This window comes from Podarcis melisellensis (assembly GCF_964234715.1).
Source record: "Podarcis melisellensis genome assembly, chromosome: Z".
Taxonomy (NCBI): Eukaryota; Metazoa; Chordata; class Lepidosauria; order Squamata; family Lacertidae; genus Podarcis; species Podarcis melisellensis.
Genome location: NC_138547.1, coordinates 40,688,023 through 40,716,005, shown reverse-complemented (window position 1 = coordinate 40,716,005; position 27,983 = coordinate 40,688,023). Strand labels below are relative to the sequence as shown.

Genomic DNA, 27,983 nt, shown 5'->3' with positions numbered 1-27,983 from the left:
CTATCTTATATTTCTATGAAAAGTATAAACCTTAATACTAAAGGGGGGGGGAACCAGTACTAAGAATTAATACATTGTATAATTAAACTAATTTGTGAACCCTCCCAGCTGTTTTCTTTAAATTTAAATTAGTTTTCTCTCACTTATTGCAAAATACTAAAAAATCTTAATACAAGGAAAAACCCACCACCATATGTGCAGTTCTGAAGTAAATGTATTCGTACGTGTTATGTACTGAGTTGAATAGGATCCAAACTGCAGCAGTCTAATTGGTTCTAGAACAATAGGATTCAGAATGCAGCAGTCTGATTGGTCCTAGAACAATGCAGCAGTATGATTGGTCGGCAGGAGCCACCCAATCCAGCTCCAGATAGAAGTGAATCCACAATCTGATTGGCTTACAGGAGAATTCCGGAATTAGCCAATCACGTGCAGCCCATTGTGTAAATAATGTATATAAACCAGATACTTTGAGGGGACTTTCATTCCCTCCTTACCACTATGAGCTGAATAAAGAGCATGAAATCCACTCTCGACTCTGAGTATATTTCAGTACGATATTGCACTTGTCAGTAAAATGCAATACAGATTTGCAAAACAAAGTATAGCAACATGGAAAACTGTCCTCTCCCAAGGCCCAAAGTTGAATGTTCCACCTGTCTTGTTAAATTACTCTGTGGCCAGATACACTTTGTTAAGAAAGACTTCAACTTTGTCTTCTCCCAAAGAGCAGATATCCAGGACGCAGATCACAGGTTTTCTCACCAGCCCACCACCTAGTATGCAAACACAAATATATGGACGTTAGTACTAAAAAACAAATGCTTAACAGTTGCTTTGTTGTTACGTTCCCAGGAGTATCATCAATGTTACACCCAAACAGGTAATAAAGCAGAGTGGGGAAGGCAGAGAATCAATCCCTCCTGCTTCCACCATGATGGCAAAGGAAAATACTCTCACATAAAACCAATCCCCTGTGCCTAAAGCAGGGAACAAAAACATCTGGATGAATCCTCCTAATCCAGGTTACTCAACAGCATGGATAAAATCTTCAGAATTTCAACTCATTTCAGTGTTTGGCCAATAGATAAATAAATAGGAAGAAAAGGGGGGAATTTCACTCTTATTTGGAATTATTAACTCAGCATGAAGCAAAATCAATCAATAAATAAATAGCAAATGCTTCCATTTCAGAAGATTACTTTAACACTGGAGTTTAGGGTGTTATCTAACAGCCACCCAGCATATCTGTAGGCTTCTAGTTTCTGGAGATACAAATTCTAAGATTGACACAATAAAGAATGCTTCCAGTTCCTTCTTGTTTCACATATCCGGGAAGACAGCACGACACAAGGAAAGCTGGCACTAATAAACAGAAAAGCATAATTTGCAATCTTCTATTAGGTTGCGGTTCAAATATTCAAAACCAGTTCCCTTTGCAGACACAATTATGCAGGCAAACACATGCAGAGAAATATGCTCATTGAAGCATTTGTGCACTTTATTGCTTACTGTAATTATTTACAGTTGCCAATTAGCAAGTGGCTGGAATTCAGAAGAATCACCATTTAACAGTGTTTCTATCTCTTCAGGGAAGAAGCTATGCATTTAGACATATACTGTTTAGTCCTGCAACAAGGCTAGGCAAACCGTACTAGATAACAAGTGATCCAGGAGGCAATTCTAAAATAAAGGTTTTGTATTAAGGTCTGTTACGTGGCAAACCTTCATTTACAACTACACTTGCTTATTTGGGGGCATGTAAGCAAACCATCAATATCATCTAGAAGTTCTTACGAGAAAGTGCCTGGGCAATCGTCTTCTTACTTGAGGTCCCACTTGTGTTAGGCAAATCCACTGTAGCACACTTCATGCCCGCTGCTTGAAGTAAACCTGAATTTTCAGCGTAACACACAGGCAGGAGGGCAACATCTATAGCTGTGTCACGATTCATTCCTGTACAAAAATGGATATATTTTGTTACCATCAGCTAGCATAAAGAACTATTTAGTTGTCTTTAACAATCCTTTCAGCACAGGGAAATTGCTCATCCAAATACTGGTGTCTACACTTTTAATGGCAACCTGACAAAGAGTTGAACCAAAGACTTCAAACTTAAACATCAGAATCTTGATTCGCAATGGCCCAGACATTTCCCTGAAAACCTATAAAAAACCACTACTTCTATTGCATTCCTCAGTAATCTATTGTTTAGCTGTATATTTGACCCCCCCCCAATATACAACACTAATCATTGTGTAGGTAGATACTGCAGATAGATGATAGATAGATAGATAGACATGGATCAATCTGTTCATCTCCCCCATAGTTGTCTCTTGTTGTTGTTGTTGTTTAGTCGTTTAGTCGTGTCCGACTCTTCGTGACCCCATGTACCAGAGAACACCAGGCACCTCTGTCCTCCACTGCCTCCCACAGTTTGGTCAAACTCATGCTGGTAACCTCGAAAACACTATCCAACCATCTCGTCCTCTGTCGCCCCCTTCTCCTTGTGCCCTCCATCTTTCCCAACATCAGGGACTTTTCCAGTGAGTCTTCTCTTCTCATGAGGTGGCCATTGTCTCTTAAAAAAGTCCAATTTAGGTTGAGATGTGACTTAATTCTGGCTCATGCCCCAACAGCTGATGTCCCAACATACTGACTATGCACACAAAGTTTCATCGGCATGCTCTTCCATTTACATACTTTAATACCCTCACAGGTTTTCTTTGTATTATTTCCAACAATATCCTTCTAGGACCAAACAAAGTTCTCTGAGTGATATACTACTGGTGTCAAGCGAAGTGATAATCTCTCTCCCCCTGCTTCAAGACTTGGAAATTGTGCTCTTGTTAATATAGGGCAAGACAGCATTGCCCTTCCACCCCACCCCACCCTATCCATATTCCAAGCTCTTTAAACACACACACACCTTAATACTCAATTTAAGCTCAACACCTGTATTGAAAATGCTGCCATCTAATCAGATATTCTACTTTCTTGTTCTTCCACATTTGGAACCTATTGCAAGCATATAAATGAATGTGTCCTTGTTCAGTTTCCTCCCCCCATCTTTGCACCGTTCTGCATTTGCTATGATTTTGAAATTGCAATCTATCTAAAATCATTCCACTAAAATGCAGGGCCGGTTTCTTTGGAAATGCAGAGGACCTTATTTATGTATTCAAGAAGCAAGTGCTGCAAGTTTGAGAAAGGCATACTATGGCTGCTGTCCAAACAGTTATTTTTTTTGGGGGGGGGGGCGGGGGGAAATCTCCTGAGTTTCAGCAATTACTTACCATATACAGTATGAGAGGCCTGCTATTTGAAGAACACAACCCCCCCCTCGAATGTGTAGAAGTAAAAGCAGGTTCTTTGGATCCTAGACTATTCCCCTTACAGTTGCTCTATTTATTCTTCATTAACTATGTTTTTATATCCCATCCTTTCTCCCTGCTCTGTCCATTTTATCCCCCAAGCAAACCTGTGGAGTATGTTACACTGTGAGATAAACACCAGTCCAAAACCGCCAAGCTGCCTTTGAACCCAGATACCCGCAAACTCTGACCTCTTGCTCTCTCTAACAAAAAACCAACCACACCATTAGATACATTATCCATTCCCTCTTAGCTCTGTGCAACAACCATTATTCTTTCAACACCCAGACAAAACTGTTAACATTTCCCCAGTGGCATAGCAAGGTCAGGTGGTACCCGGTACAGAAAATTTATTGTCACCCCTCCCCCCACATTGAAATTATTATTTTTTTGCCTGCAAAAATGGTTTGACTTTATTTCATATTTTTGGGGGGAGCCAGAGTTGTTGAGCCTGCGTGCCCCTGCACTTCCCAATGGGATGCTGAATTTTGTTTTGCAGAGATGGTGGTTACTTACCGACAATAGTCACTTGATAGTATTCATAAGGACAGGCATACTCAGTTTGATCTTCGTTATTTGGCACATATCTGTATTTGGATGCTTGGAGATTGCACAGTTGCATGAGAAAACTTCCAGTTTCATAATTAAATTTTGATGGAAAGCTTTCGGGGAAAACTCTGCTGTAATGCAAGTGCTGCTCCAAGCGGTCTTTTATTTTATCCCAGAGGCTACTTTCCCAAGAACCTGGTGAACGTTTTGCAGACCAACCGTGCTTCTTTTTGGAAGTTCCTAATACGAAGATAGTAAGTGTGTTGTTAATCTCCATTTACTTTTATAATATTATTCTATATTTTCAATAAACCAGAAAAAACCCTCCCCAAATTGTGTGCATGTGGAATTAGTACAGCAGCACAGTAGATATAGGCTTTTATTATATATTTTCAAAAGAAAATAAAAACAAAGTAGCATTAGCTAGTGTTTCCTGCACTTTTCAAGTTGTAAACTTTCAGAAAATCCAAGTTCAGCAAAATGATTACTATTCCAGAATGGATTTTTTGTTTATTTCACTCAGTTTATTTCACTCTCTTCCATGCACTGCATTTGCTGAGTTTATATGTATAATAAATGGGAATCCTATTTCATTTAATTTATTTTTTTAATTTAGGCTTCTTCATTTTGTTTTTTCTTTAAAATAAGTACAATCATACCTCGGATTACAACCACTTCAGGCTGCGGTTGTTTTGGGTTATGAACTCGCCAAAACCCAGAAGTACCAGAACGGGTTACTTCCGGGTTTTGGTGGTCGCGCATGCGCAGAAGCACTAAATCAGCTGCCTTGTACTCTAGAATTAAAATCTAGGGTTCCATAATGGGGCAGCAGCACTGGCCAGCAGGAAATGTAGAAGATCCAAGCTAGATAATTCACGTATGCAATTTAGCTACAGTAACTGAAATCACCTAGCTATTCACAATAACAAGGTAAGACCTTGTAACATAAGACCTTGTAGCATATGGGCCTCCGGAAGGAAGATTCACTGAAATTAAAATGAAAGGTTTGGTTGAAGCAGCAAGGTTATCTCTCCTCCATCATCTCCGTTTGGCATTAGGGAACTAAGCCAGGATTAAAAACCAACACTTTAGCTAGAATTTTACTAACTAAACAACATATAACGTTACTATAAACGGTTAGGAAGGCATATTAAGTTTGCTAAGGCTTCCGGTGCTGCTTATTTTAATGTAAAAGGCCGGCACTCAGATAGGTTTCAAGGAATAAGACCCATACTTCTCTTGCGCTTCTTTCGCGCTGGAGCCGATGAATCCTGCTCATCTTCACCCGACCTGTAAAAACCAAGAGTAGAGTTGCCATTGGGGGATTATAGGGCTGCTTGGCCATTTTGCCAGTAATCACCATTTTGACACATAGAACTCTCAGGTTGCAGCATTTTATCTTTACTGACTAAAGCACTCACTTAGGTCTTATGATCAGGGCCAAAGCAGACGTGACACCACCTCCTTTTCCTTAACTTCAAAGCAGCTGTGATGGCATGTTTGTGCCGCTACATTGATAGGGCAACTGGCATTAGGCGTAAAAGGTAAAGGTACCGCTGACCGTTAGGTCCAGTCGCGGACGACTCTGGGGTTGAGGCGCTCATCTCGCTTTATAGGCTGAGGGAGCTGGCATTTGTCCGCAGACAGCTTCTGGGTCATGTGGCCAGCATGACTAAGCTGCTTCTGGTGAAACCAGAGCAGCACACAGAAACACAGTTTACCTTCCTACTTGCACTTTGACGTGCTTTCGAACTGCTAGGTGGGCAGGAGCAGGGACTGAGCAATGGGAAAAATCCAATAAAATCAAGAAGTTACTGAGAATCTGCCACTTGTGCTATTTTCTTGCTTGCTGCACTAGTGAAGTATGAAAAATCAGTCAGGCAACATTTTATTTAGTAGGCAGCTTTGGTTTTCTTTTGATAAGTTAAGTAGTATCATATGACACACAAGGGCACTTTCTGGAGCCACAGTCCTATCTAGAAGCTATATTGGATTCTGCACATATTCACATGCACCCACAAAACATTAAAAAGTTAACTCATTGTTAAGAGCCATCTAAAAAGAGGTGAAACAAATTATTTCAAATCAATCACTCAATCAATCAATCAATCAATCAATCAATCATTTAAATGGTCTCTTTGGTATTGCAATCCTGATGCTTTGAACCTATTCCTGCCCAGGTCTAACTACCTCATTTAGCAAGGTCTTTCCCAAATATCTATTCACATCTAACCGGTGGGAACACGGTGCATCTGCCATGGTGCATTTGCAAAAGCACAACCAGACGCCATCCTCTGTCCCAGCTGCAACAACCATATCGGTCTCCACAGCCAAAGCAATCACTGTAACTCTCCCGTGGTTTGATTTCACCCCCAAAGGAAAACACACCTCCAGTGTCTCCCAAGACAGAGGGAGGCCAGCCATGGTATTGCAATGCAAAAGTGATTTCCTTTGCAAATGATAACCTAAGGCATTTTAGAACATTGATGCAGCTCATTTGAAAAGTACACAATTCCCATGCTATGTGTGCCTAATCTTGCTCAGAGGGAAGTCAACAGAACCAGGATTGTGGCCTAACGTAGACAAATGCCAACAAAAACAGAAAGGGAATTCCATTTTAGAGAAATAGCTTACTCCACAATCCTATTCTTTCTCTTCGCTTGACACTTTCTGGGTCCTCTACGTTGCTGTTCGGGTGGCTGGGAGGTTTGTGCAGAAGTGCCTGCCACAGGTTCCTGGCTGACCTGTAGAAAATGAACAACAGGAGATATCTTGCCTTATTATTCAAAAACAAAGAAATACAGCAACTTCTAGGTAGCCATTCTTCACATATACAGGAAAATATATATGAAGTTGTTGCATACATAAATAACCTTTTCTGACACCTGGGGATTTCAGTCCGAATCATCCCCAACAGAAAGGAAAGTTATTTTGAACGTGTTTTTTCAGTTCATTATAAATCATTTCCCAATACCCTTTTACCTTTTTAAAATGTCCACCAAATATGAAAGAAAGTTCTCTCCACCTCTTTACACTTCCAGCACTTATCTGATTCTGTCTTGTACATCTTAGCAAGCCTACTTGGAGTTAGAGACCAACTATGAATCATTTTCAAATATTTCTCTTTCAAAGAGTAGCATGCTGTAAATTTCAAGTCACTTTCCCAAAGTTTCTCCCAGAGGTTAGAAATCTATGTTGTGCCCTATATCTACTGCCCAGTGTGTCACTGAGGCTCTAACTAGCTCGTCTTTTGTTTCGCATTCTGATAACAAGTCATTTTAGACTATTCTGTCTACCTAATTTAAACATATCATGTAACTGATGATATTGCAAATAGTCTGTAACTTGGCTCCTTAGGTTTTCCATTGATTTCAATTTGGGTTCCCCCCTGTGAAATGCAGCAATTCCCTGTAGGTCACCCATTGTCCATCCGTATTAACTCTCTTAATAGTACAGTGGTACCTCAGGTTAAGTACTTAATTCATTCTGGAGGTCTGTACTTAACCTGAAACTGTTCTTAACCTGAAGCACCACTTTAGCTAATGGGGCCTCCTGCTGCCGCCGCACTGCTGCCGCATGATTTCTGTTCTCATCCTGAAGCAAAGTTCTTAACCTGAGGCACTATTTCTGGGTTAGCGGAGTCTGTAGCCCTAAGCATCTGTAACATGAAGTGTCTGTAACCCAATATACCACTGTATTTTAAATCCTAATCTAGATTCAACTCCAGTAACAGAACCATAGGGATTAGTTTATAGGATATCTATAGTCTTTCAAATATGATCTACTAAATAAATTGTTCTGCCTACCCCCCCATTTAGTTTCTCGATTCATTTCCACCTTTTTTCACATGTAGAAAGTTTTAAATATCAGTTGGAATACTCTTTTTTCTCAAAAAATGGAACATCCACATTAAACCTTTAAAAACCTAAACTAAGCCTTTCAAACTCTATTTCTACTTTAAAAATGAAAAAAAAAAGTAAAACATAGTATCCAAATACTTATACTGTTAATTCTCAAGCACCATACCTGTTCTGGTGCCTCAACTGGTGCCTGGACTGGTGCCTGGACTGGAGCCTGGACTGGTGCCTGGACTGGTGCCTGGACTGGAGCCTGGACTGGAGCCTGGACTGGTGCCTGGACTGGTGCCTGGACTGGAGCCTGGACTGGTGCCTGGACTGGTGCCTGGACTGGTGCCTGGACTGGTGCCTCAACTGAGGCATCAGGAGATACGATGGTGCAGTCGACATATTTTACAGCACCAATTATCCCCCGAATAGCAATGCGTTTGTGCTCCCTGTAGTGCAGTTTTCCAATCTCTTCCCCAATTTCATTGATGGTTTTCAACGCTGGATCAACTGCAAAATAATAATAATCATCATCATCATCATCCCCCAAAACTTAGCTTTGAACAGAAATGCACCCAATCCACCACACAGTGAACCACTATAACTAAAATGTATTAACTGGAAGTTGATTTGAATAATTGTATTAATTGGGAAATAATTGAAATTGTTATAATTTGGCTAAAGATAAACTTAGTTTTAAGGAAACAATACTACCAAAAATTATGAATGTGGGATTCAAAAAAATTCAAATGGAAAAGCACTTAATGTTAAATTATTGCTTTTAAATTGGTACAGATAAACCTCTGATTGATTTTCATTACTGACCACCCTTAGACTACAAACAGGAAATAAAAGTCCCCACTGCTCACCCACTATTTCAGCACTGCAAGTCCTTGGTACATGTGAAATGTGGGGGGCTTGAGATCAGAAGTGTGTGTTCATCTTAATCTTGTACTGGAATAATTTCATTTTACTGACTCACATATATATTATTGAATTCTACCCCATATTGTGGTGCACACATATATGTGTAAAGAGCTGGGGAAACTATATAGAAATCTTTGTCTAAAAACCCTGCTAACTGGCTTGCTCTGATAGTTTAATATTTTTCTTATTCGTCAATAAACTTCCCAAACAAATCCCCCATTCCTCCTCTATCTTTTGGTTTAGTGTATGACTGTTACTGAGACGCGGGTGGCGCTGTGGGTTAAACCATAGAGCCTAGGACTTGCCCATCAGAAGGTCAGCAGTTCGAATCCCCATGACGGAGTAAGCTCCCGTTGCTCGGTCCCTGCTCTGGCCAACCTAGCAGCTTGAAAGCATGTCAAAGTGCAAGTAGATAAATAGGTACCACTCCGGCGGGAAGGTAAACGGCGTTTCCGTGTGCTGCTCTGGTTCGCCAGAAGCGGCTTAGAAGCGGCTTGCTGGCCACATGACCCGGAAGCTGTACGCTGGCTCCCTCGGCCAGTAAAGCGAGATGAGTGCCCCAACCCCAGAGTCGGCCACGACTGGACCTAATGGTCAGTCGAGACCATTTACCTTTACCTTTTTATGACTGTTACTGGTATAGTTTGTTGTTTAGCATTGTGATCATTTACTAAAAAGTACAAATAAGTGAATAAAGCTGCACAGAAATATGTCGTTTAATAACATGACTATTGCCAAGTGGCAAGCATGACTGAATGAAAATGCAGAATAAAAAACATTACCTCCAGTAGTTTCACAGCACTTCAGAAAAGTGTCTGGGGCTGGTGGCAAAGGATAATATCCACCAATGAAAGTTTCGTTCGCATGCGAAGATCTCTCCAGAGTTCTCCTCCAACGAGCAATGCTTTTTACTCTGACTTCATTTTCATATGGCTGGCCTCTGTGCCCCTCTGTTAAGAAAAAAACAAACAAACAAACAAGAAAAGGCTGTGAAAAGCCTAGTAAAGGATCATAATATTAAAGCAACAACTTTTTATAAGTGACTGTGCCAATAGAATTATAGAATCGCAGAACAGGAAGGGAACTCAACAGGTGGTGGCTCCGTGAAGAACATTATAGAATTAATAAATGGTATCGGGAATGTTGGTGATGAGGATTCTAGAGACCGCGCAGGGATAGGAAAGAATTGCAGCAGTTTCTAAGCTGCCTAAGAGGCTCATTGCACGCAGACCAGTCTGTGGGATAGCTCAGTCAGTAGAGCATGAGACTCTTAATCTTAAGGTTGTGGCTTCAAGCCCCACTTTAGGCAAAAGATTCCTGCATTGCAGGGGGTTGGACTAGATGACCCTTGCGGTCCCTTCCAACTCTACAGTTCTATGATTCTAGGAAGTTATCATAGTGCACCATTTCACCAGAGATTTAATATTCTTCTGCAACTTCTCTGTGACTCTGGCTTTATTTCCAACACCATAGATGCAGTACTCTTGCTAGAATCCCACAGATACAGACCTAACACGAGACCAGGCTTCCTCAACCTCAGCCCTCCAGATGTTTTTGGTCTACAACTCCCATGATCCCTAGCTAGCAGGACCAGTGGTCAGGGATGATGGGAATTGTAGTCTCAAAAACATCTGGAGGGCTGAGGTTGAGGAAGCCTTTAAAACAAATAAAACAAATAAAATAAATTACAATCAAAAATGAAAAGCAAAATGGCTGAAGCCCAAAGGTAAAAGGGGAACAAAAAAATGTGGTTAAGATGTACATGAGCACTTGAAGGTGTATGTTACAAATTGCGTGTATTGATTACGAAATTAGGGTTTATTTACCGCAAATAAACATTTGACTTTCGTTAGTAGTTCTCAGGTAAGATGGAAAGGAGCCATTCCCTGCAATCTCTCGGATCACCTTCAGGTGTGTACATACGAAAAGTGACCCTGGAGATGGAGAAAGAATGCATCATTTTTTTTCATAAATGTTATTTCATTTCATTTATTTATTTCACACATATTATTCAGTATGTATGTATGTTCAGAACTATCAGGTTTTAAAGCAAAAGACACAAATGGCAGCATTTTTATTGTTATTTATTATATTATTATTATTATTATTATTATTGCACTTCCTACAATTCCTAGCTCAGCCAAACTAAAACTTTTGTTCTACCAAGCAGTTAAAACTATGTGACTTGGTTGTCATTCTCACAAACAGCAGATGAGGAGAAAAACCAGTTACTGGTTTGCATCACTTTAGATTGCATGCATGCCTCCTTTGTGTTGAAAATAGTTCTCTGTATAGAAAAATCAAATGTCAGAGGTGTTCTAGTCTAAGCATCTTGTGGATGCAAGAGTGTTTTTGTGTAGCAATAGTATCTGCAGAGATAGTATTCCAGCACATGAGCCCTCACCTGCAGTTTCAAATAGTACTCACCAGATCCCAGTTTATTACATTTTCTGCTTGGAGAGAACTAGGTAGCTGAGGTGGAAGATTACAGATTAATTGTGGGCTTTGCAGAAGCATTTATCTGTCCTCTGTAGAGTGCCATATCCAGTACTCTGTCTACTCAGAGCAGGCAGTGAAATAAAGGAACATGACTGACTTAGGTCCATTAATTTCAATGGATCTACTCTGAATAGAATTTAATTGGCCCAGGATGTTGTTGGACCCTTGGTCTGTTGCAATATTGCTCAGGCCGAAGCCTACACATCGTCTCCGACTTTTAACTTGCTATTTATTTTTTAAAAGGTCAAAAGTCTTGCTAAATTCCCAAATCCTGCTACACACCTAAACCTAACTCTTTGGGTTATGATTTAAGGCCATGAAATTTACACCAAAGGTTTAATGCTAGAGAGTACTTCATATATACCGTATTTCTCGCACCATAAGATGCACTGACCATAAGATGCACCTGGTTTTAGAGGAGAACAAGAAAAAATATATTATCTCCCTCTCTGCTCAGAAACTCTCCAGCAAAGTGGGAGGAGAAATGGAAGGGACTCCCGCTGCGCTCAGGAGGCTTTGCGTGGCTATCGCTGAAGCCAGGAGAGCAAGAGGGATAGGTGCGCACCGATCCCTCTTTCTCTCCTGGCTTCAGCGATAGCTGCGCAGTCTGCATTCGTTTCATAAGATGCACACACGTTTCCCCTTACTTTTTAGGAGGGGGAAAGTGTGTCTTACAGAGCGAAAAATATGGTAGTTCTCCCTTCAGAAACAAGGGAGAAAATATATAAAAACCTGCCTGAGCACTATCACATGCAAAGATGCGCAAGTTTCAGTTCCTCATTTCTACTATTCTGTCAGGGGCTCTAGAAGGAGCTGCAATGGTATTGTCTGCCAATACCCAAAATTAAAGCAAACTTTTAAGGAAAAGGGTATTACAAGATTTGGGGTGGGAGAAATGCAGAGATATTTTTTTTAAAAAAAACAAATACTTGGGTGAATTCTCTCAAATATTTCAGGCTGAGATGAAGAAAACAATTTCAGGATGAGATTCTTATCTGAGATTCCATCAGCAACCAGCACCCAACGATAGATCAAAAAGTCTTCTCCATGCTCTGTAAGGACAACAGAAATGTTGAACATTTTCAGAAAGTATTTTTAAATTAATTGTTCATTAGCACAAAAATATTTAAAAATAACCTGTCTTCCTTGTGCGCTGAGTCCTCCCCACAAATTTCACAAGCCCAACTACATCACAGTATTCAACGTATGGTGTGACAAGCAGCTTGGATCTGTAATACAGAAAAGTACAAGTGATATTTGCAGCACACAGTAATCTCACCATGTTTATGAACACAGTGCTCCATCTCTCCAGTTAACCTGAATCTGGACAGGTTGTTGAAGGTGTTGGACTGGTATCTGAAAACAATGGCTTCATGGGAGCTAATAAACTGAGCCTAAATCCTGATAAGACAGAAGTGCTGTGAGTAAGCAGTTCCCATATCTAGGAATTAGGTGAACAACATGGCTGCACTCCTTCTAGAGGAACAGGTTCATAGTCTGGAAGTGCTCCAGATTCCAATGGCTCACCAGATTCCCAAGCATTAAGGAGTGATGATGACCAATATATGTAAGTTGCTTCACCAGCTATGACTTTTCCTAGACTGGCAAAGCTTGGCCTCAGTTGTCCGTGCTTGAGTGACCTTCCACCAGCATCATTATAATCCCCATTAATTTATTTGAATATTTATAACGCTGTTCCTCCAAAGATCACAGGGTGGTTCACATCATAAAAATGCAAATTGGGAACACAAAATACATCATAATAAAACAAAAATGAACCAATAACCACTGCTTCCACAAAAACATTGAATGCCAAAGGCCTGATGAAGAGAGATGCTTTCTCCTGGTGCCTAAATATATGTAATGAAGGTGCCAGGTGAGCCTTCCTGGGGAGGGCATCCCACAAAAAGGGAGCCAGCACAGAAAAGACCCTTTCTCGTGTTGCCACCCTCCGGACCATTCGTGGAAGAGGCACACAAACATGATTAGTTTTATCTTTCCTGAAAGGCATGAGGGCTTTGGTCTAGTCTTGAGAGTTCTTGTGCCACCAGCTCAGGGGTCTGTCCTTTAAGACATCCTGGAAGCCGCAGCTGGTGCAGAGTGCAGCACCCAGATTGCTGCAGCCTGACAAGGCCAAGTAGTCCTGCGGGTGATGCGCTAGCTAACAGTGAGCTACTGTGCCCAACTCACAGTGTCAGTACTAGCATGCAATGCCCTAACCAGCTTGGGATCAAAGTACCTGGAAGAATGCCACCCCTGTTGCCAATGGGTTACACATGGTTGATACTGTCCCGTGACGGGGCCTTCTTGGTGACAGCTCCCCATTTATTGAATGCTTTCCCTGTTTGAGTCTCCTTCCTTAATGGCATTCAATTTTATTTTTTATTTTTTAAAAATCCTATTAAACAAGGCATTTGATGTATGCAAGATACTGCTCATGAGAAGCCTGAAGTGAATAGCCATAAGGATCAAGTCGAACTTTTAAAATGTTATTAAAACTTTTAAATGTTTTTATTTACCGTACTTTTCTGTGTATAAGACACCCCCATGTACAAGACGACCCCTATTTTTTTGAACCCTGAATTAAGAAATAAATATTTCTTGAGCTGTTGAGCTGCCAATCCCTCACTTGCCCACCCGCTTGCCACATCCAATCACCCCCACTGCATTCACTACCCGTGTATAAGATGATCCCCCCCATTTTTGTCTACAAAATTTTAGCAAAAAAAAAAAAAGTCTTATACACAGGAAAATACGGCATTTCACTTTCAATTGTATTGCTCTTCTGCCTCGTTTGCTGCTCCTTTGGTAGCAAAAGCAGGATAGAAATGCAATAATAAATAGATAATGCTTAATGACAAAGCTTTTTTTCCTCTGTTACTTTCCCCCTCCCTCCTCCTTCCCACTTTTGTTACATTATTGATGCCTGCCTTGTATATTGCTACAACACATTGTCTCCAAAAAAGAGAACATAAAAAGCCCAACCTTGTGATAAACTGATACTGAATGTTGGGCAATCTCCATTCCACTTTAATGTCCTCTTTTGGAATGATGGTAATTATAGGTCTTTGCCCAGCCTTTAGTGTTAGTTCTAGGAGAAAAAGAAATTAACCGTGAGAACACACATTGAACACATTGAACAACTGAGATCCTGGCTGCCTAAGTAGTTCTGCTACTCCTGTATGCATAACAAACACTGTTGTCCCCCAGACTCAATTCTTTGGGTAGCAGAAGAGATTTAAAATCAGATAGAGTGCCACTATGTTTGGAGCTTTTCTGGACAGTCTTCTCACTAAGAAACTATTTAACAACTGCCTCCCTCGGTTTTGCCTTCCAAGATCAACCATAAATAAATAATGTGAGTGGTTATATCAAAGGGAAGAAGCCTGAATCCTTAATGGCAGAAATTCAAAATACCGGCTGAATAGCGTTTGAAGATTGAAGACGGAGAAATGTTAGACTGGAATTTCTTCAAAAGAGCTTCAATGTTAAAAATGGTCCCCCCTCTCCCTTCAATGGAGTAACAGAATATTAAGAATCTAGCTCAGTGTTTCCCAACCTTTTTTGGGCAAAGGCACACTTCTTTCATGAAAAAAATCTCGAGGCACACCACCATTAGAAAATGTTAAAAAAATTAACTCTGTGCCTATATTGACTATATAAAAAGTACAGTGGTGCCTCGCAAGACGAAATTAATTCGTTCTGCAAGTCTCTTCGTCTTGCGAGTTTTTCGTCTTGCAATGCACGGTTTCCCATAGGAATGCATTGAAAATCAATTAATGCGTTCCTAGGGAAACCGCCTTCAGACCAGGTCCGGGGACAGTCTGTCCCCTGACCTCTTCTGAAGGCTGGGGGGGACGGGGACAAGGGCTTTTCTTCCCACTGCCAGCCTTCAGAAGGCTGTTCTGAAGGCTGGCGGTGGGAAGAAAAGCCCTTCTTCCCACCTCCCGCCCCGCAAGCTCCGGGGACAGGAGGGCTTTGCTGCCGACCGCCAGCATTTTAAAAGCCCCTGCTGTCCCGGGGCAATTTTAAAATGCTGGCGGGCGGGAGCGAAGTCTCCACTGCCCCGAGGAGATTTTAAAATGCTGGGGGTCGGCAGCGAACGCTTCGCTCCCGCCCGCCAGCATTTTAAGATCGCCCGGGGCAGCGGAGAAGTCTCCGCTGTCCCGGGAAGGCAGGCGGGGGAGCAAAGACTTTTGCCCCCGCCTGCCTTCAGAAGAGGTCCAGGACCTCGTTCCGATGCCCGGCGGCAGGGTGCGAGGTTCCCGCCCCACCGCCCGGCATCGGGGCATCGTTCCGATGCCGGGCGGCGGGGGGAGAGGTTCCCGCCCCACCACCCGGCATCGGGGCATCGTTCCGATGCCGGGCGGCGGGGGAGAGGTTCCCGCCCCACCGCCCGGCATCGGGGCATCGTTCCGATGCCGGGCGGCGGGGGGAGAGGTTCCCGCCCCACCGCCCGGCATCGGGCCATCGTTCCGATGCCGGGCGGCGGGGGGAGAGGTTCCCGCCCCACCGCCCGGCATCGGGGCATCGTTCCGATGCCCGGCGGCGGGGTGCGAGGTTCCCGCCCCACTGCCCGGCATCGGGGCATCGTTCCGATGCCGGGCGGCGGGGGGAGAGGTTCCCGCCCCACCGCCCGGCATCGGGGCATCGTTCCGATGCCCGGCGGCGGGGTGCGAGGTTCCCGCCCCCCCGCCCTGCTTCGGAGCAGCGTTCCGAAGCGGGGCGGCTGGGGCAGGTGTTCCTGCCCCCCCCGCCCCGCTTCGGAGCACCGGGAGAAGCGATCTCCCCGCAGCCCCTTGCTTCAAAAGAGGTCCGGGGCAGCGGGGAAGAAGTGCTGCGCTTCCCGCTGCCCCCGGACCTCTTTTGAAGCAAGGGGCTGCGGGGAGATCGCTTCTCCCCGCAAAGCCTTGCTTCAAAAGAGGTCCGGGGGCAGCGCTTCCCGCTGTCCCCGGGCCTCTTTTGAAGCAAGGGGCGGTGGGGAGAAGCGATCTCGGGCGCCGCGGCGTGCAGGCGCACTGCTCGCTCCTCTTTCCCCGCAGGTGCCTTCTCTCGCTCTTCCCACGGCACACCAGGCAAGGTCTCACGGCACACCAGTGTGCCGCGGAACACCGGTTGGGAAACACTGATCTAGCTAACACCCAAGAATGGCTCCGTACTGTAAATGTTTATGGAGTTCTCTAGATTAAGAGGAGGGACCAAGTATTTTGTTTTGTGTAGCTCATGGGACTTAACAACAGGTATTTGAAAAGCCAGTGTCAGGGCTACATACCTAGTGTCTTTTACAAAATGGGGGTCTAACCATCATGAGCTGCAAAGCCCTAATATCTATTTCTGAATCAATACAAATATCTGAAGTATCAGCTGAAATAGTTATGCATAAACTTCACTTAGTCTTAGCAACAAGGTACCAAGGCACAAGCAAGGTTTCACTTTCAGTATTACTCTTTAAACAAGTGAGCGAAGCAGTGCTTCTCAAGTTACACAAAGAAAGTTGTGTGTGATCTCACAACAGGAGAGGGACATCTGTGGCCCTCCAGATTCGTTGATCTGTTGTTTATGTGGTGTTATAAAATAATGACATTTTAAAGTGAACTTTGAAACAAAATTACATGCTAATTACAAAATTACATTCCAAAAAGAACTATAAATCTGGGAGATTATTTCATGAGCTTTCCATGAATGCTGTGGGAAGATCAATTCTTCTGTCAGAAATTTTCATTATTTACTTTACATTGTTCCTTGTTAATTTCATTTGGCCATTTTCCCTCTCCCCTATATTATTTGTTATCTCTTCATGATTACACAGACTTATTTAAGATGTGTAAAAAGAAGAAACTTTGTTTCATCAGTCCACTGAGAATATGTTTGTAAATAATAATAATAAATGTCTTAAATTGACAAATTGTGACTTGCACTTCTCTTTCCTCCTAGCCTGAAGAAACATCTCACTTTCTCCCCAATGCATTATATATACATATGTAAAGCAAAATAATTTGAAGGTAATCATACTGGTTACAGAAGGCGTGATGGGGGTATCAAAGACTTTTGTGGATTTAAGCAACAACAACTGAAAGTTACTATTACACAGCAGATGAAAAGTGTGGTTGACTTGGGACAATAAGGAATTTCAACTTTTAACACTTTTGGGGGGAAACACCAAAATGATTAAAAAACCCACATATTTTACACCTTAGTTCTGTAGCCAAGGCAGTAAAATTTTACTTTCTGTTCTAGGGGCAGTTGATTTTTTTAAAAAACGATAGTGCTATTTTCCCCTCAAAGTGGTCAATGTATCCCCTTCATGAACTAGGTATAGATTTCAATGTGCCGTAATACAGTTATAATCAATGAACAGCCATATGCTTTCAAATGGTCAGTGAAACTAAACATACGTTGCCACCTACTGCAAAAAAACAACACATTGTTGAACAACAATTAATATTCAAAATACTTAACCTATTGAGAACAATTTCTTCACGCCAATGGATCCAATAGTTTGCTGTGTTTTAAAAAGGCAGCTTCTTTTAACACCATAGTTTTCAAGAAGCAACACAGTGCCAACGTGCATAGTGTTGTACCATTCAAAACACATGTCGTTCCACAGCACCATGGTCATAGAACCGGAACGATCAGCCACAATGAAAGATGCCTAAAAGAGATTAAGAATATGAGCCACAAGATCACAGCAACATTGTGGAAGAGTGAAAAGTATTGTTGAACTGCTCTTTCAAAATGCCTGTGGCTAATCTGTACTTTTCTGATGGCATGCTCCTCCTCAGTTTATCAGCTGTGCATAAGGTGCTGCATAGGAACAGAAGCAATGCTTCCCCCATTCAGAAGGCTTAAAGTCTAAGATGGCAACCCTATGAACATCTGCGCGGTAGCAAACCCCATTCAGTGGGACTTGTATGTGGGCCCAAGTTCTGTGCAGTAGTGCAGAAGTGGTCAAAATAATGGCATACACAAAGTGGAGTTGGATTAAATTAGGCTGCAACTTTATTGCACCAGGTTTGGCACATGGTCAGCCAGCTTGCTGGCTGGCTCAACAAGCTGTCATTGGACAGCTTGGGCAAACCATTATTGAGGTCCACCATGGTGTGAACTGTTTCTGAAAGAGCTCATCTAGTCCTGGCAGGGGACATCTTGCCCTGTCAGCCCTCGACCGGGCTTCTGAACAGAAAGCACCACACTCCAATATCCCTTATGGGGGTCCTCCACTGGGCTGAGGCAGGGTGCCCCTCTCTGCTCAGGATTCAGCCCAATGCCTCATCCACCATGTGAAAGTTGTGACAGTTGCTATGAGGTAGGAGGAAGCACATAGGACCCAGCCAATAAATGTGCAGGCGAAATTCCTTCTTGGGGCCTGCATCCAGCGACTGACCTCCATCTATAGCAATGCACTTACACCAAAAAAATTCAAACAGTGTGAGAACAACACAAATGGTGAGAATGCATATTACAGTGGTGCCCCGCAAGACGAATGCCTTGTAAGACGAAAAACTCGCTAGACGAAAGAGTTTTTCGTTTTTTGAGGTGCTTCGCAAGATGAATTTCCCTATGGGCTTACTTCGCAAGATGACAACGTCTTGCAAGTTTTTTGTGTTTTTTTTATAAGATATTTATTAAGTTTTTTTTTAGAGAGATACATAAGAACATATAAAAAATAAAACAATACAAAACATAAAGCAACGAAGATAAAGAATACATAAAAAAATAAAGAATAAACATTTTTCCCTTTAAAGTTCTGAATTTTTTAACCCTGTTTCTTGACTTCCCCACACTTCCCTTCCTTGTGTTCCTGTTTACCATCAGATTCAGCAAATCCCTATCCTCTTTCAAATCTCATTATCTGTTAAAATATTTAAGTAAATCTTATTTCCAAACTTTCGTCCCTATTACATTCCTTATTGCATAATCATAACTTATTCACTAATGCCATATTATTTTATATCTCACATCATTTTAACATTCATGGATTTTACAATGTGTCTGCAGGTAGTCTTTAAATTTCTTCCAGTCCTTTTCCACCAAGTCTTCTCCCTGGTCTCAGATTCTGCCAGTCATTTCTGCCATCTCCATATAGTCAATTACTTGCATCTGCCATTCTTCCACGGTGGGTAGATCTTGCGTCTTCCAATGCTTTGCAATAAGTATTCTTGCTGCTGCTGTTGCATACATAAAAAAAGTTCTATCCTTTTTTAACACCAATTGGCCGACTATGCCCAGGAGAAAGGCCTCTGGTTTCTTCAAAAAAGTATATTTAAATACCTTCTTCATTTCATTATATATCATTTCCCAAAAGGCCTTAATCCTTGGGCATGTCCACCAAAGGTGAAAGAAGGTACCTTCAGTCTCTTTACATTTCCAACATTTGTTATCAGGCAGATGATAGATTTTTGCAAGCTTGACTGGGGTCATGTACCACCTGTATACCATTTTCATAATATTCTCTCTTATGGCATTACATGCCGTAAATTTCATACCGGTGGTCCACGTCTTGCAAGTTTGTTTCCTTTTTCGTAAAATCGTTAATACCCAGGGTGCATTGCTTGAAGAGGTGCAGTTGCGACTTGACTTCAAGGAGCAACTCATAGTACGTGGTGTGGTAGCCTTTTTTGAGGTTTTTGAGGACTTTGGTAATTTTTGAAGCTTTTCCAAAACTTCTTTTGCAGCCATTTGGTAAGTTAAACTTTTAAAACTTTTTGGGGGGTTTTGGATTTTGGGTTGGGGTGTTTGGAATTCAAGGACCTGGTGTTGGGGAGGGGTTAGCGAGAATCTGGAAGCTTGTGTGGTTTTTTTTCTGCATTTTTATGATTTTTTGTGACCATTGGGCCACTCTGCTGTTTTTTTTTTTTAAAAAAATTCTGGGTTTGAATTTCTGTGTGGTGGGTGGCTGGGGGAACAGTTGAGGAGGGGTTTGCAAGAATCTGGGAGCTTGTGTGGTTTTTTTTTTAATTTTTATGATTTTCTGTGATCATTGGGCCATGTTGTTGTTGTTTTTTTAAAAAAAATTCTGGGTTTGAATTTCTGTGTGGTGGGTGGCTGGGGGGAACAGTTGGGGAGGGGTTTGCAAGAATCTGGAAGCCTGTGTGGTTTTTGTTTTTGGTGTTTTTTTGAATTTTTATGATTTTCTGTGACCATTGGGCCATGTTGTTGTTTTTTTTAAAACAATTCTGGGTTTGAATTTCTGTGCGGTGAGTGGCTGGGGGGAACAGTTGGGGAGGGGTTTGCAAGAATCTGGAAGCCTGTGTGGTGTTTTTTTTTTGAAATTTTATGATTTTCTGTGACCATTGGGCCATGTTGTTTTGTTTTGTTTTTTTTAAATATGGGTTTGAATTTCTGTGTGGTGGGTGGCTGGGGGAACAGTTGGGGAGGGGTTTGCAAGAATCTGGGAGCTTGTGTGGTTTTTTTTTAATTTTTATGATTTTTTGTGACCATTGGGCCATGTTGTTGGTTTTTTTTAAAAAATCCTGGGCTTGAATTTCTGTGCGGTGAGTGGCTGGGGGGAACGGTTGGGGAGGGGTTTGCAAGAATCTGGAAGTCTGTGTGGTTTTTTTTTTTGAATTTTTATTATTTTCTGTGACCATTGGGCCACTCTGCTGTTGTTTAAAAAAAATTATGGGTTTGAATTTCTGTGCGGTGGGTGGCTGGGGGGACAGTTGGGGAGGGGTTTGCAAGAATCTGGGAGCTTGTGTGGTTTTTTTTGAATTTTTATGATTTTCTGTGACCATTGGGCCATGTTGTGTTTTTTTAAAAAAAAAAATCTGGGTTTGAATTTCTGTGTGGTGGGTGGCTGGGGGAACAGTTGGGGAGGGGTTTGCAACAGTTGGGGAGGTGTTTGCAATTTCTGTGTGATGGGTGGGTGGCTGGGGGAACAGTTGAGGTTTTTGAAGCCTTTGGTGATTTTTGAAGCTTTTCCAAAACTTCTTTTGCAGCCATTTGGTAAGTTAAACTTTTAAAACTTTTTTGGGGGGTTTTGGATTTTGGGTTGGGGTGTTTGGAATTCAAGGACTAGGTTCTGGGTTTGAATTTCTGTGTGGTGGATGGCTGGGTGCTTTTGAATTTTTTGGATGTGAAGCACTGATTTTTTTCTTCTTCTGAGTTTGCGAAGGAGCTGTGCTGCCATGGGACCCAAGAAGACTGCTGCTGCAGAGGCCGGCGACAGGAAGAAGGAGAAGGTGACGCTGGAAATGAAGGAGGAGATCATCCGGAAGCACAATGGTGGAATGCGTGTGACAGACCTCGCCAGGGTGTACGGGAGGAATCCATCGACCATCGGGACCATCCTGAAGATGAGGGAGAAGATCCTTGCGACTGATGCAGCCAAGGGAGTCACCAGGATCGTGAAGAACTGCCCAGCTGTTCTGGAGGAGGTTGAGAAGTTTCTGCTCATCTGGTTAGAAGAGAAGCAGTGTGCAGGGGACACAGTGACTGAGGCCATCATTTGCGAGAAGGCCAAGGCCTTGCACGCAGACCTCATCCGGGAACAGCCAGGAACCTCAGGCGAGCCAGAAGTCTTCAAGGCAAGCAGAGGTTGGTTTGACCGGTTCAAGACAAGATCCAGAATCCACAGCGTGGTCAGGCATGGAGAGGCTGCCAGTTCTGATGTTCCTGCGGCTGAAGACTTTGCAGCGGAGTTCCTGGAGGTTGTGAAGACGGAGGGCTACGTTCCACAGCAGGTTTTCAACTGCGACGAGACCAGGCTGTTTTGGAAGAGGATGCCCCAAAGGACTTTCATCACACAGGAGGAAGCCAAGTTGCCTGGCCACAAGCCCAAGAAGGACCGTCTGACCCTGCTCTTCTGTGCCAACACAAGCGGCAACCTGAAGATCAAGTCCCTGCTGGTGTACCACTCGGAGAACCCACGGGCCTTCAAGAAACACAAGGTCGACAAGGAGCAGCTGAGTGTCATGTGGCGATCCAACAGTAAGGCTTGGGTCACACGTGTGCTGTTTGTGGACTGGGTCAATCTTGCTTTTGGCTCTGCTGTCAAACAGTACCTGCTGGACAACGACTTGCCGCTGAAGGCTTTGCTTTTGATGGACAATGCTCCTGCTCATCCTAAAGGCCTTGAGGAGGACTTGTTGGAGGAGTTCAGCTTCATCAGAATCATGTTCCTGCCGCCTAACACCACGCCACTGCTCCAGCCGATGGATCAGCAGGTCACCACCAATTTCAAAAAACTCTACACCAAGGAGCTTTTCAGGCGATGCTTCAAGGTGACTGACTGCACCACCATCACCCTGCGGGAATTCTGGAAGGACCACTTCGACATCGTCACCTGTTTGAAGATGACCACCACGGCCTGGGACGGGATCAGCCAGAGAAATTTGAATTGCGTTTGGCGCAGCCTGTGGCCGGACTGTGTGGCACCAAGTGACTCTGATGCACCAGAGTCAACAGTGGTGCAGGACATTGTTGCCTTGGGGAGGACCATGGGCCTGGAGGTCACAGAGGAGGACGTCAGCGAGCTGGTGGAGGAGCACGACCACCACCCAGGAGCTGGTTGAACTGCAGGCAGAGGCTGCGCAGGAGCAGGCCTCGTTGGAAGAGGAGGAAGCAACTGAGGAACAGCTGTCCTCCAAAGAACTGAGGGACATTTGCCAGAAGTGGAAGGATGTGCAGGCTTTTGCACAACAGCACCACCCTGACAAGCACGTGGCACACGACCTTGAGAACACTTTTGATACGACGGTCATGTCACCTTTCAGGGAGGTGCTGAAAAGGTGAATGAAGCAGCAGACCATGGACAGGTTCTTCAGCAAGAAGCAAAGAGTGGAAGAGGAACCTTCTTTGAGTTGTCCCCCAGAGTCTTAGAAAATGTACTGTACACTTTGTTGATTTTTAAATGTGTTTCTGTCATGTTTAGAAACTTAATTTATTGTTCCTTCGATTTTTGAAATGTTCTTTACAGTATGTGTGACTTTAAAGAGCAGTTAATAAACTCTTGTTGTACCAAATTTGGCTTTGTTTGGACTTTTTTTGACCATAGGAACGCATTAATTGAATTTCAATGCATTCCTATGGGATTTCGTGCTTCGCAAGATGAAAAATTCGCTAGACGAAAAAACTCGCAGAACGAATTAATTTCGTCTTGCGAGGCACCACTGTATATGCATGGGTGGAAAATTAAGGCAAAGACTATAGAGGGGAGATTGGGAAAGCCTGCCTTAGATGCTCCTAAAGTATCTCTTACAACTCTACAGTTATATGAAGCAGAACGGATTTGGAAGTATTCACTTCCAGCCATCTCTGGAGTCTCTCTCCTCCCTCCCACACCCCAGGAGGCCAGCAATAATTCATCCCCAGCTCTCCAGGTAGACCCTGCCCACTTTCCAGCCTGGGTCTGCGTCGTGCCAAAGGAGCCAGAAGCAGCCCCACCCACCTGCACCAAGCTGCAGAGACCTCTCTGAGTATGCTGAGAATGGCACATTCTGAACAAATGAACAACAGAGCTGGGAGGGAGCACTGCAAATCTAAACATGGAAGTTACACAGAAACTACTTTTTTTGTTATACTTTTGAGTCAGTATAACAGAATCAGAGAATTGCTATACCGACTTCTACAAAAATAACAAACCCAAACCTGCACAAGAAATGCAAGACAAACTAGGGGACACACAAATACCCTGGCTAACAAACCACCAACTGCACGCCTTCTTAAACAACCCAGCAGAAACGGCGGCAGCGATTAGGCCTTTGACCACTTCTGAAAACCTTCTCCTAACAGCAGAGGGACATGGCAAGGGCATGGTACCCACAATATATAAAATACTGCTCCATAACCCTACAGTGCCCCCCCCAATCTCAATCAAAAAAACAATGGGAGCATGACATAGGTTACAAAATAAACCTACCCAATGGACTAAACTGTGGTCTAAACCACCCTTTAAATTCATCTCAGCAAAAAGAAGGGAACTCACATTGAAACTTATCTATAGATAAATCTCTTTCACTGCCAACAAAAACCAATAAATGAATAGAAATAGAGCCTACCCAAATAATGACACAAAAACCTTATACATACACTATGTAGAAGAATGAAAGTTTACTACCCCCTCTTCTTCCCCCCCTCTCCCCCCAAATTTATACTGTCTATATAACATCAGTGTCTCACACTGAATATGAACAAACTGTGTGAAAGAACTCTTTGAACTGAAAGCAGAGACGCTGTATGTACTTCTTTAACCCAAGAAAATATTTAATAAAAACATTTTTTAAAAAACCACCATAGAATTATAGAGTGGGAAAAGAACCAAAGGGTCACCTATTCCAATGCAGGAATGGCATATAAACTAAGGCTAACAAGTGAAAATAAAATTGTAGCAAAGAAAGTGATGTGTAAAACTGGTAGCAGAAAGAAAGCTTAACATGTGGCTTGGTAAAAATAAAAAATAAAAAATAAAAAATAAAAAATAAAAAATAAAAAATAAAAAATAAAAAATAAAAAATAAAAAATAAAAAATAAAAAATAAAAAATAAAAAATAAAAAATAAAAAATAAAAAATAAAAAATAAATATAAAAATAAAAAATAAATATAAAAAGTCTTGCTGTTTGGCAATCGGAAGGTGAAAAGAAAGGCAACACAACAGGAAGAGAGGTTTTCTTCCAGCCACTAGAAACAGCAAGGGGGGGCAATGAAAAAGGGCTTGTGAAAGTTGAGTTTGTGTGCTATAGACAAGAGTAATGTAAAATCACAGAATCATAGAACTGAGGAGTTGGAAGAGATCACAAGGGTCATCTAGTCCAACCCCCTGTAATGCAGGAATCTTTTGTCCTTGGGAAAAACCATCATTAAAAGGGGTTAAAAATAAATAACGTAAGTGATTCATGGGGAGCCATGTAGGGCAGTGTGTTCTGCAGTCTGCATGTTGTTTCAACAGAATTAAGAACACTTTTAAAAAATTCCATTAGCAATGGCATCATGATTCAGCATTATGAAATTTTGAAAAGCCTTTGAAAGCCGTTTTTGTGTGCTCAGGATATTGAAGAAAGTCTAATCAGAGTAAGGCTCCACAAAAATCAAGCCGTTATTTCACAGGTAAATTGTAAATTAGTACAATATGTATTAGCACAGTGGTATTTTCATCAATAGAACTGTTTCCATTTCTACCTATATCAAAGCAACAAGATACTCTCAAGATACAGTCAATGAAATAAACAAGGAGATACATTTAACTCAGTTCATTTTAACTTTAAAAAACCAAAAACAAAGCCTGAACTCTAAATAACTGCCATAACAAAATATAATTATATTACCATTTACAATTGTATTTCATTATGGCTGTTATTTAGAGGAAGGATTCAGAAATAAGAATTAAGGTTTTTATCAGCATAGCAGATTTAAATGGATGCACAACAAGACGTAAGCATGTTAAGATCTGTAGATAGCCTACCTGGTACGGCCTATCAACAGCCAGACTGGGCTTTCCGTAGTACTGAAGTCTCCCCCTGTGGGTTATTTTAATGATAATAGGATGGGTGCCAGTTTTAATCTTATTGCCTATTTTGTGGCCAAAGTCTCTCTCCAAATCTCGCAGAGTTGTAACTGCAGAGTCTAGGAAAGCAAAAAGAGATTCAAAAGTGTATAGGTGACATAGTTGGTTTCATCAGCCCTGCCACTACTACAAAACATATTGCGGCAAAGGGATAAGTTACAAATAACCAAGCAGTGCTGATCTTAAAAACTGGCCCTGCCAAGTTGGCTATTTCTAAAGGTTGCTCTGGTGCTGTCTCGAGAATTCCAAGGTGTCATAAATAAAACGAATGAAGTGCACAAGTACATAATGCACAACTACATAAACCACACGTCTATAATTGTGCAGGAGAACATCTTGACTCTTAATGACCCTAACACCCAGAATACGCGTATTCCGTACCTATTCAAAGCCTAGAACCGAAAAGCTGTACTGTAAGCCGCCCGGAGTGGCTGGGGAAACCCAGCCAGATCGTTAGGGTATAAATAATAAAATTATAATAAAATTATTTAAAGCACACTCTATCAAGTTTGGGTCCCGGTGCAGTGACACACAACACAAAAACACGCCTAAATAGCCACCATGTTGGACCAAAATATACCTGAATAAGACAATGCACGACACCAAACATATTCCCTCAAATTCAGCTTGTGGGCTTCTCCTGCAAACCAGGCTCTCACTGTTCACATTAAGCAGACTATAGATTGTCAGTGCTTAAGTCTAAGAGACAAATTTATTGAACCCAGTAACAACAGCGGTAAATCCCAGACTATCCTAACCATTAGTCCCATGCGTCCAACAACCCACTATTGATGACCCACCCTGCAGCAGTCAACTCACCATTCGCAAAGTCATCTTCTGGATCCTTCTTCCTCCGCCATCTGTCCCCATGCGGATCTTCATTATGCCACAGTGGAAGATAATACTTCCACCTCCCCATGAGCGGCACGGGCGGCTTCCTTCTGCGTTCGCGAAGCTGTTGACCCCGGACAGCATCAGTTCTACTGGCCGCGCCAAGAATTTCGAGCTGTTCGATGCACATAATCCAGCTATCAAACTTCTGAACGAAAGCGCACGAAAGCTCTGTGATTTGCACCTGCAGGCCACAGCGAAGGACATTTGTCTGCACCAAGCGGTTCAACTCGGGGGCCAGAAAGCATCTCTCCCGGTACACGCCGTCGGAAATAGTTATATCATAGAGGTATTGGAAGCCAGTACGCTTGGGTGCCTTGATGAGGGACGAGGCACGAAGGCGCACATGCCTGGCGAAAGGATCGGGCTGCTCGGCGGAAGGACCAGGAGTGTCAGCACGAGCGGCCACTTCTCCGTAGGAAGAGGCACGCGTGGATATATTGCTAGCAGAAATGTAGCTGACGCGTGTCTTCTGGGAGGCATCCTTCAGGTACCTGTCCAGAGATAACACGGTCACCGGCGGAGCAGCTGCGAAGGTGGTCACATAGTCGTGAACCACGGCAGCTCGGCAGCACGCCACGAGTATCCAGGAGAGCCGACCCGTCCCGTTTTCCATGTCCCTCCTCCGTTCGAGTGTTTCGGTGAAAGAGTCTTCAAGGTATAGCTCCAGCACATCTTCGTCTTCATCACTTGCAATGGCACCCAGCTCTTCCCTTTCGCGGCTGTATGTCCCCATGATCAGACTCTCTGGCCCGCCACACACAGACCCACAACAGCTGCCCAGTCAACTTTAGGCGAGTAAGGCGGAGAAGGTAGCTGTCGGTCTATCTGCAGGTCCAAGAGCGCAAGGAGAGAACTTCTTGCCGATTTTGAGAGCGAGCGGGATGGAGAGAAAAAAACCCGAACAAATCTGTCCAATGAGCGGACTCGAGGCGGAGTTTCTATGATGCTGAAGGGGATGAGGGGAGGGGGGAGGGCGGGGATTCGTGGTGGAGAGCGCCTGTTGCGCTTTATCAGAAAAAGAAAAAAACCCGGGCGCGTTTGTTCTTCTGTTACTGTTCTGTGATTCTAAATAAAATAAAATAAAACCACACACAAGAAGGCAGCAGTGTGCTGTTACTGGGGAGTAAGTAGCACTGAACACTATGGGACTTGCTTCTGAGTTGTTTTTGCACACATCTTATCAGAAGTAAGCCTTCTGGAGTTCGGTGGAACTTTGCCCCGAATCAGTTTCCACGAGGTTCTTTCGCTTTTTGCTGCTGATTAGCTCAGCTGTCTCCTCTGGAATATGAGAAAGGGATGTTTTAGACACAACAGCATGAAGCGCGTGAGATCACTGATTTAAAAAAGAGCTTAAAATCGTTTCGGTGTCCTTGAACTACTGACTAGTTTTTAAA

General features: G+C 42.8%; 2 protein-coding genes across 2 annotated transcripts; one reads left to right on the top strand and one right to left on the bottom strand.

Annotated features, from left to right (window-relative positions):
• RADX (RPA1 related single stranded DNA binding protein, X-linked) lies at positions 1 to 27,959 on the bottom strand. The gene is made up of 14 exons (XM_081897592.1): positions 26,515 to 27,959; positions 25,594 to 25,754; positions 17,654 to 17,846; positions 14,180 to 14,285; positions 12,332 to 12,423; positions 12,124 to 12,246; positions 10,522 to 10,629; positions 9,478 to 9,645; positions 7,950 to 8,278; positions 6,558 to 6,667; positions 5,158 to 5,213; positions 3,891 to 4,163; positions 1,798 to 1,956; positions 1 to 776 (listed from the first exon to the last, which is right to left on the bottom strand). Exons 1-14 carry the CDS (start codon positions 27,320 to 27,322, stop codon positions 670 to 672), a joined length of 2,793 nt encoding a protein of 930 aa, XP_081753718.1. The 5' UTR covers positions 27,323 to 27,959; the 3' UTR covers positions 1 to 669.
• On the top strand, positions 21,315 to 22,959 carry LOC309362146 (putative CENPB DNA-binding domain-containing protein 1). The gene is made up of 2 exons (XM_081897684.1): positions 21,315 to 21,846; positions 22,772 to 22,959. The coding sequence occupies exons 1-2, from the start codon at positions 21,322 to 21,324 to the stop codon at positions 22,925 to 22,927; spliced, it is 681 nt and encodes a 226-aa protein (XP_081753810.1). The 5' UTR covers positions 21,315 to 21,321; the 3' UTR covers positions 22,928 to 22,959.
• Positions 27,960 to 27,983: the final 24 nt, after the last annotated feature.

What these genes read in the sequence shown, in the direction of transcription:
- RADX (XM_081897592.1), bottom strand. Translation starts at nt 27,322, where the DNA reads ATGGGGACATACAGCCGCGAAAGGGAAGAGCTGGGTGCCATTGCAAGT. An exon ending in ATTTGAGAGAATTCACCCAA is followed by an intron (nt 10,630 to 12,123) that starts GTATTTGTTTTT and finishes CTCCATCTCCAG; the next exon opens with GGTCACTTTTCGTATGTACA. An exon ending in AGAAAGAATAGGATTGTGGA is followed by an intron (nt 5,214 to 6,557) that starts GTAAGCTATTTC and finishes TGGTTTTTACAG; the next exon opens with GTCGGGTGAAGATGAGCAGG.
- LOC309362146 (XM_081897684.1), top strand. Translation starts at nt 21,322, where the DNA reads ATGGGACCCAAGAAGACTGCTGCTGCAGAGGCCGGCGACAGGAAGAAG. An exon ending in CAGCGGAGTTCCTGGAGGTT is followed by an intron (nt 21,847 to 22,771) that starts GTGAAGACGGAG and finishes ACTGAGGAACAG; the next exon opens with CTGTCCTCCAAAGAACTGAG.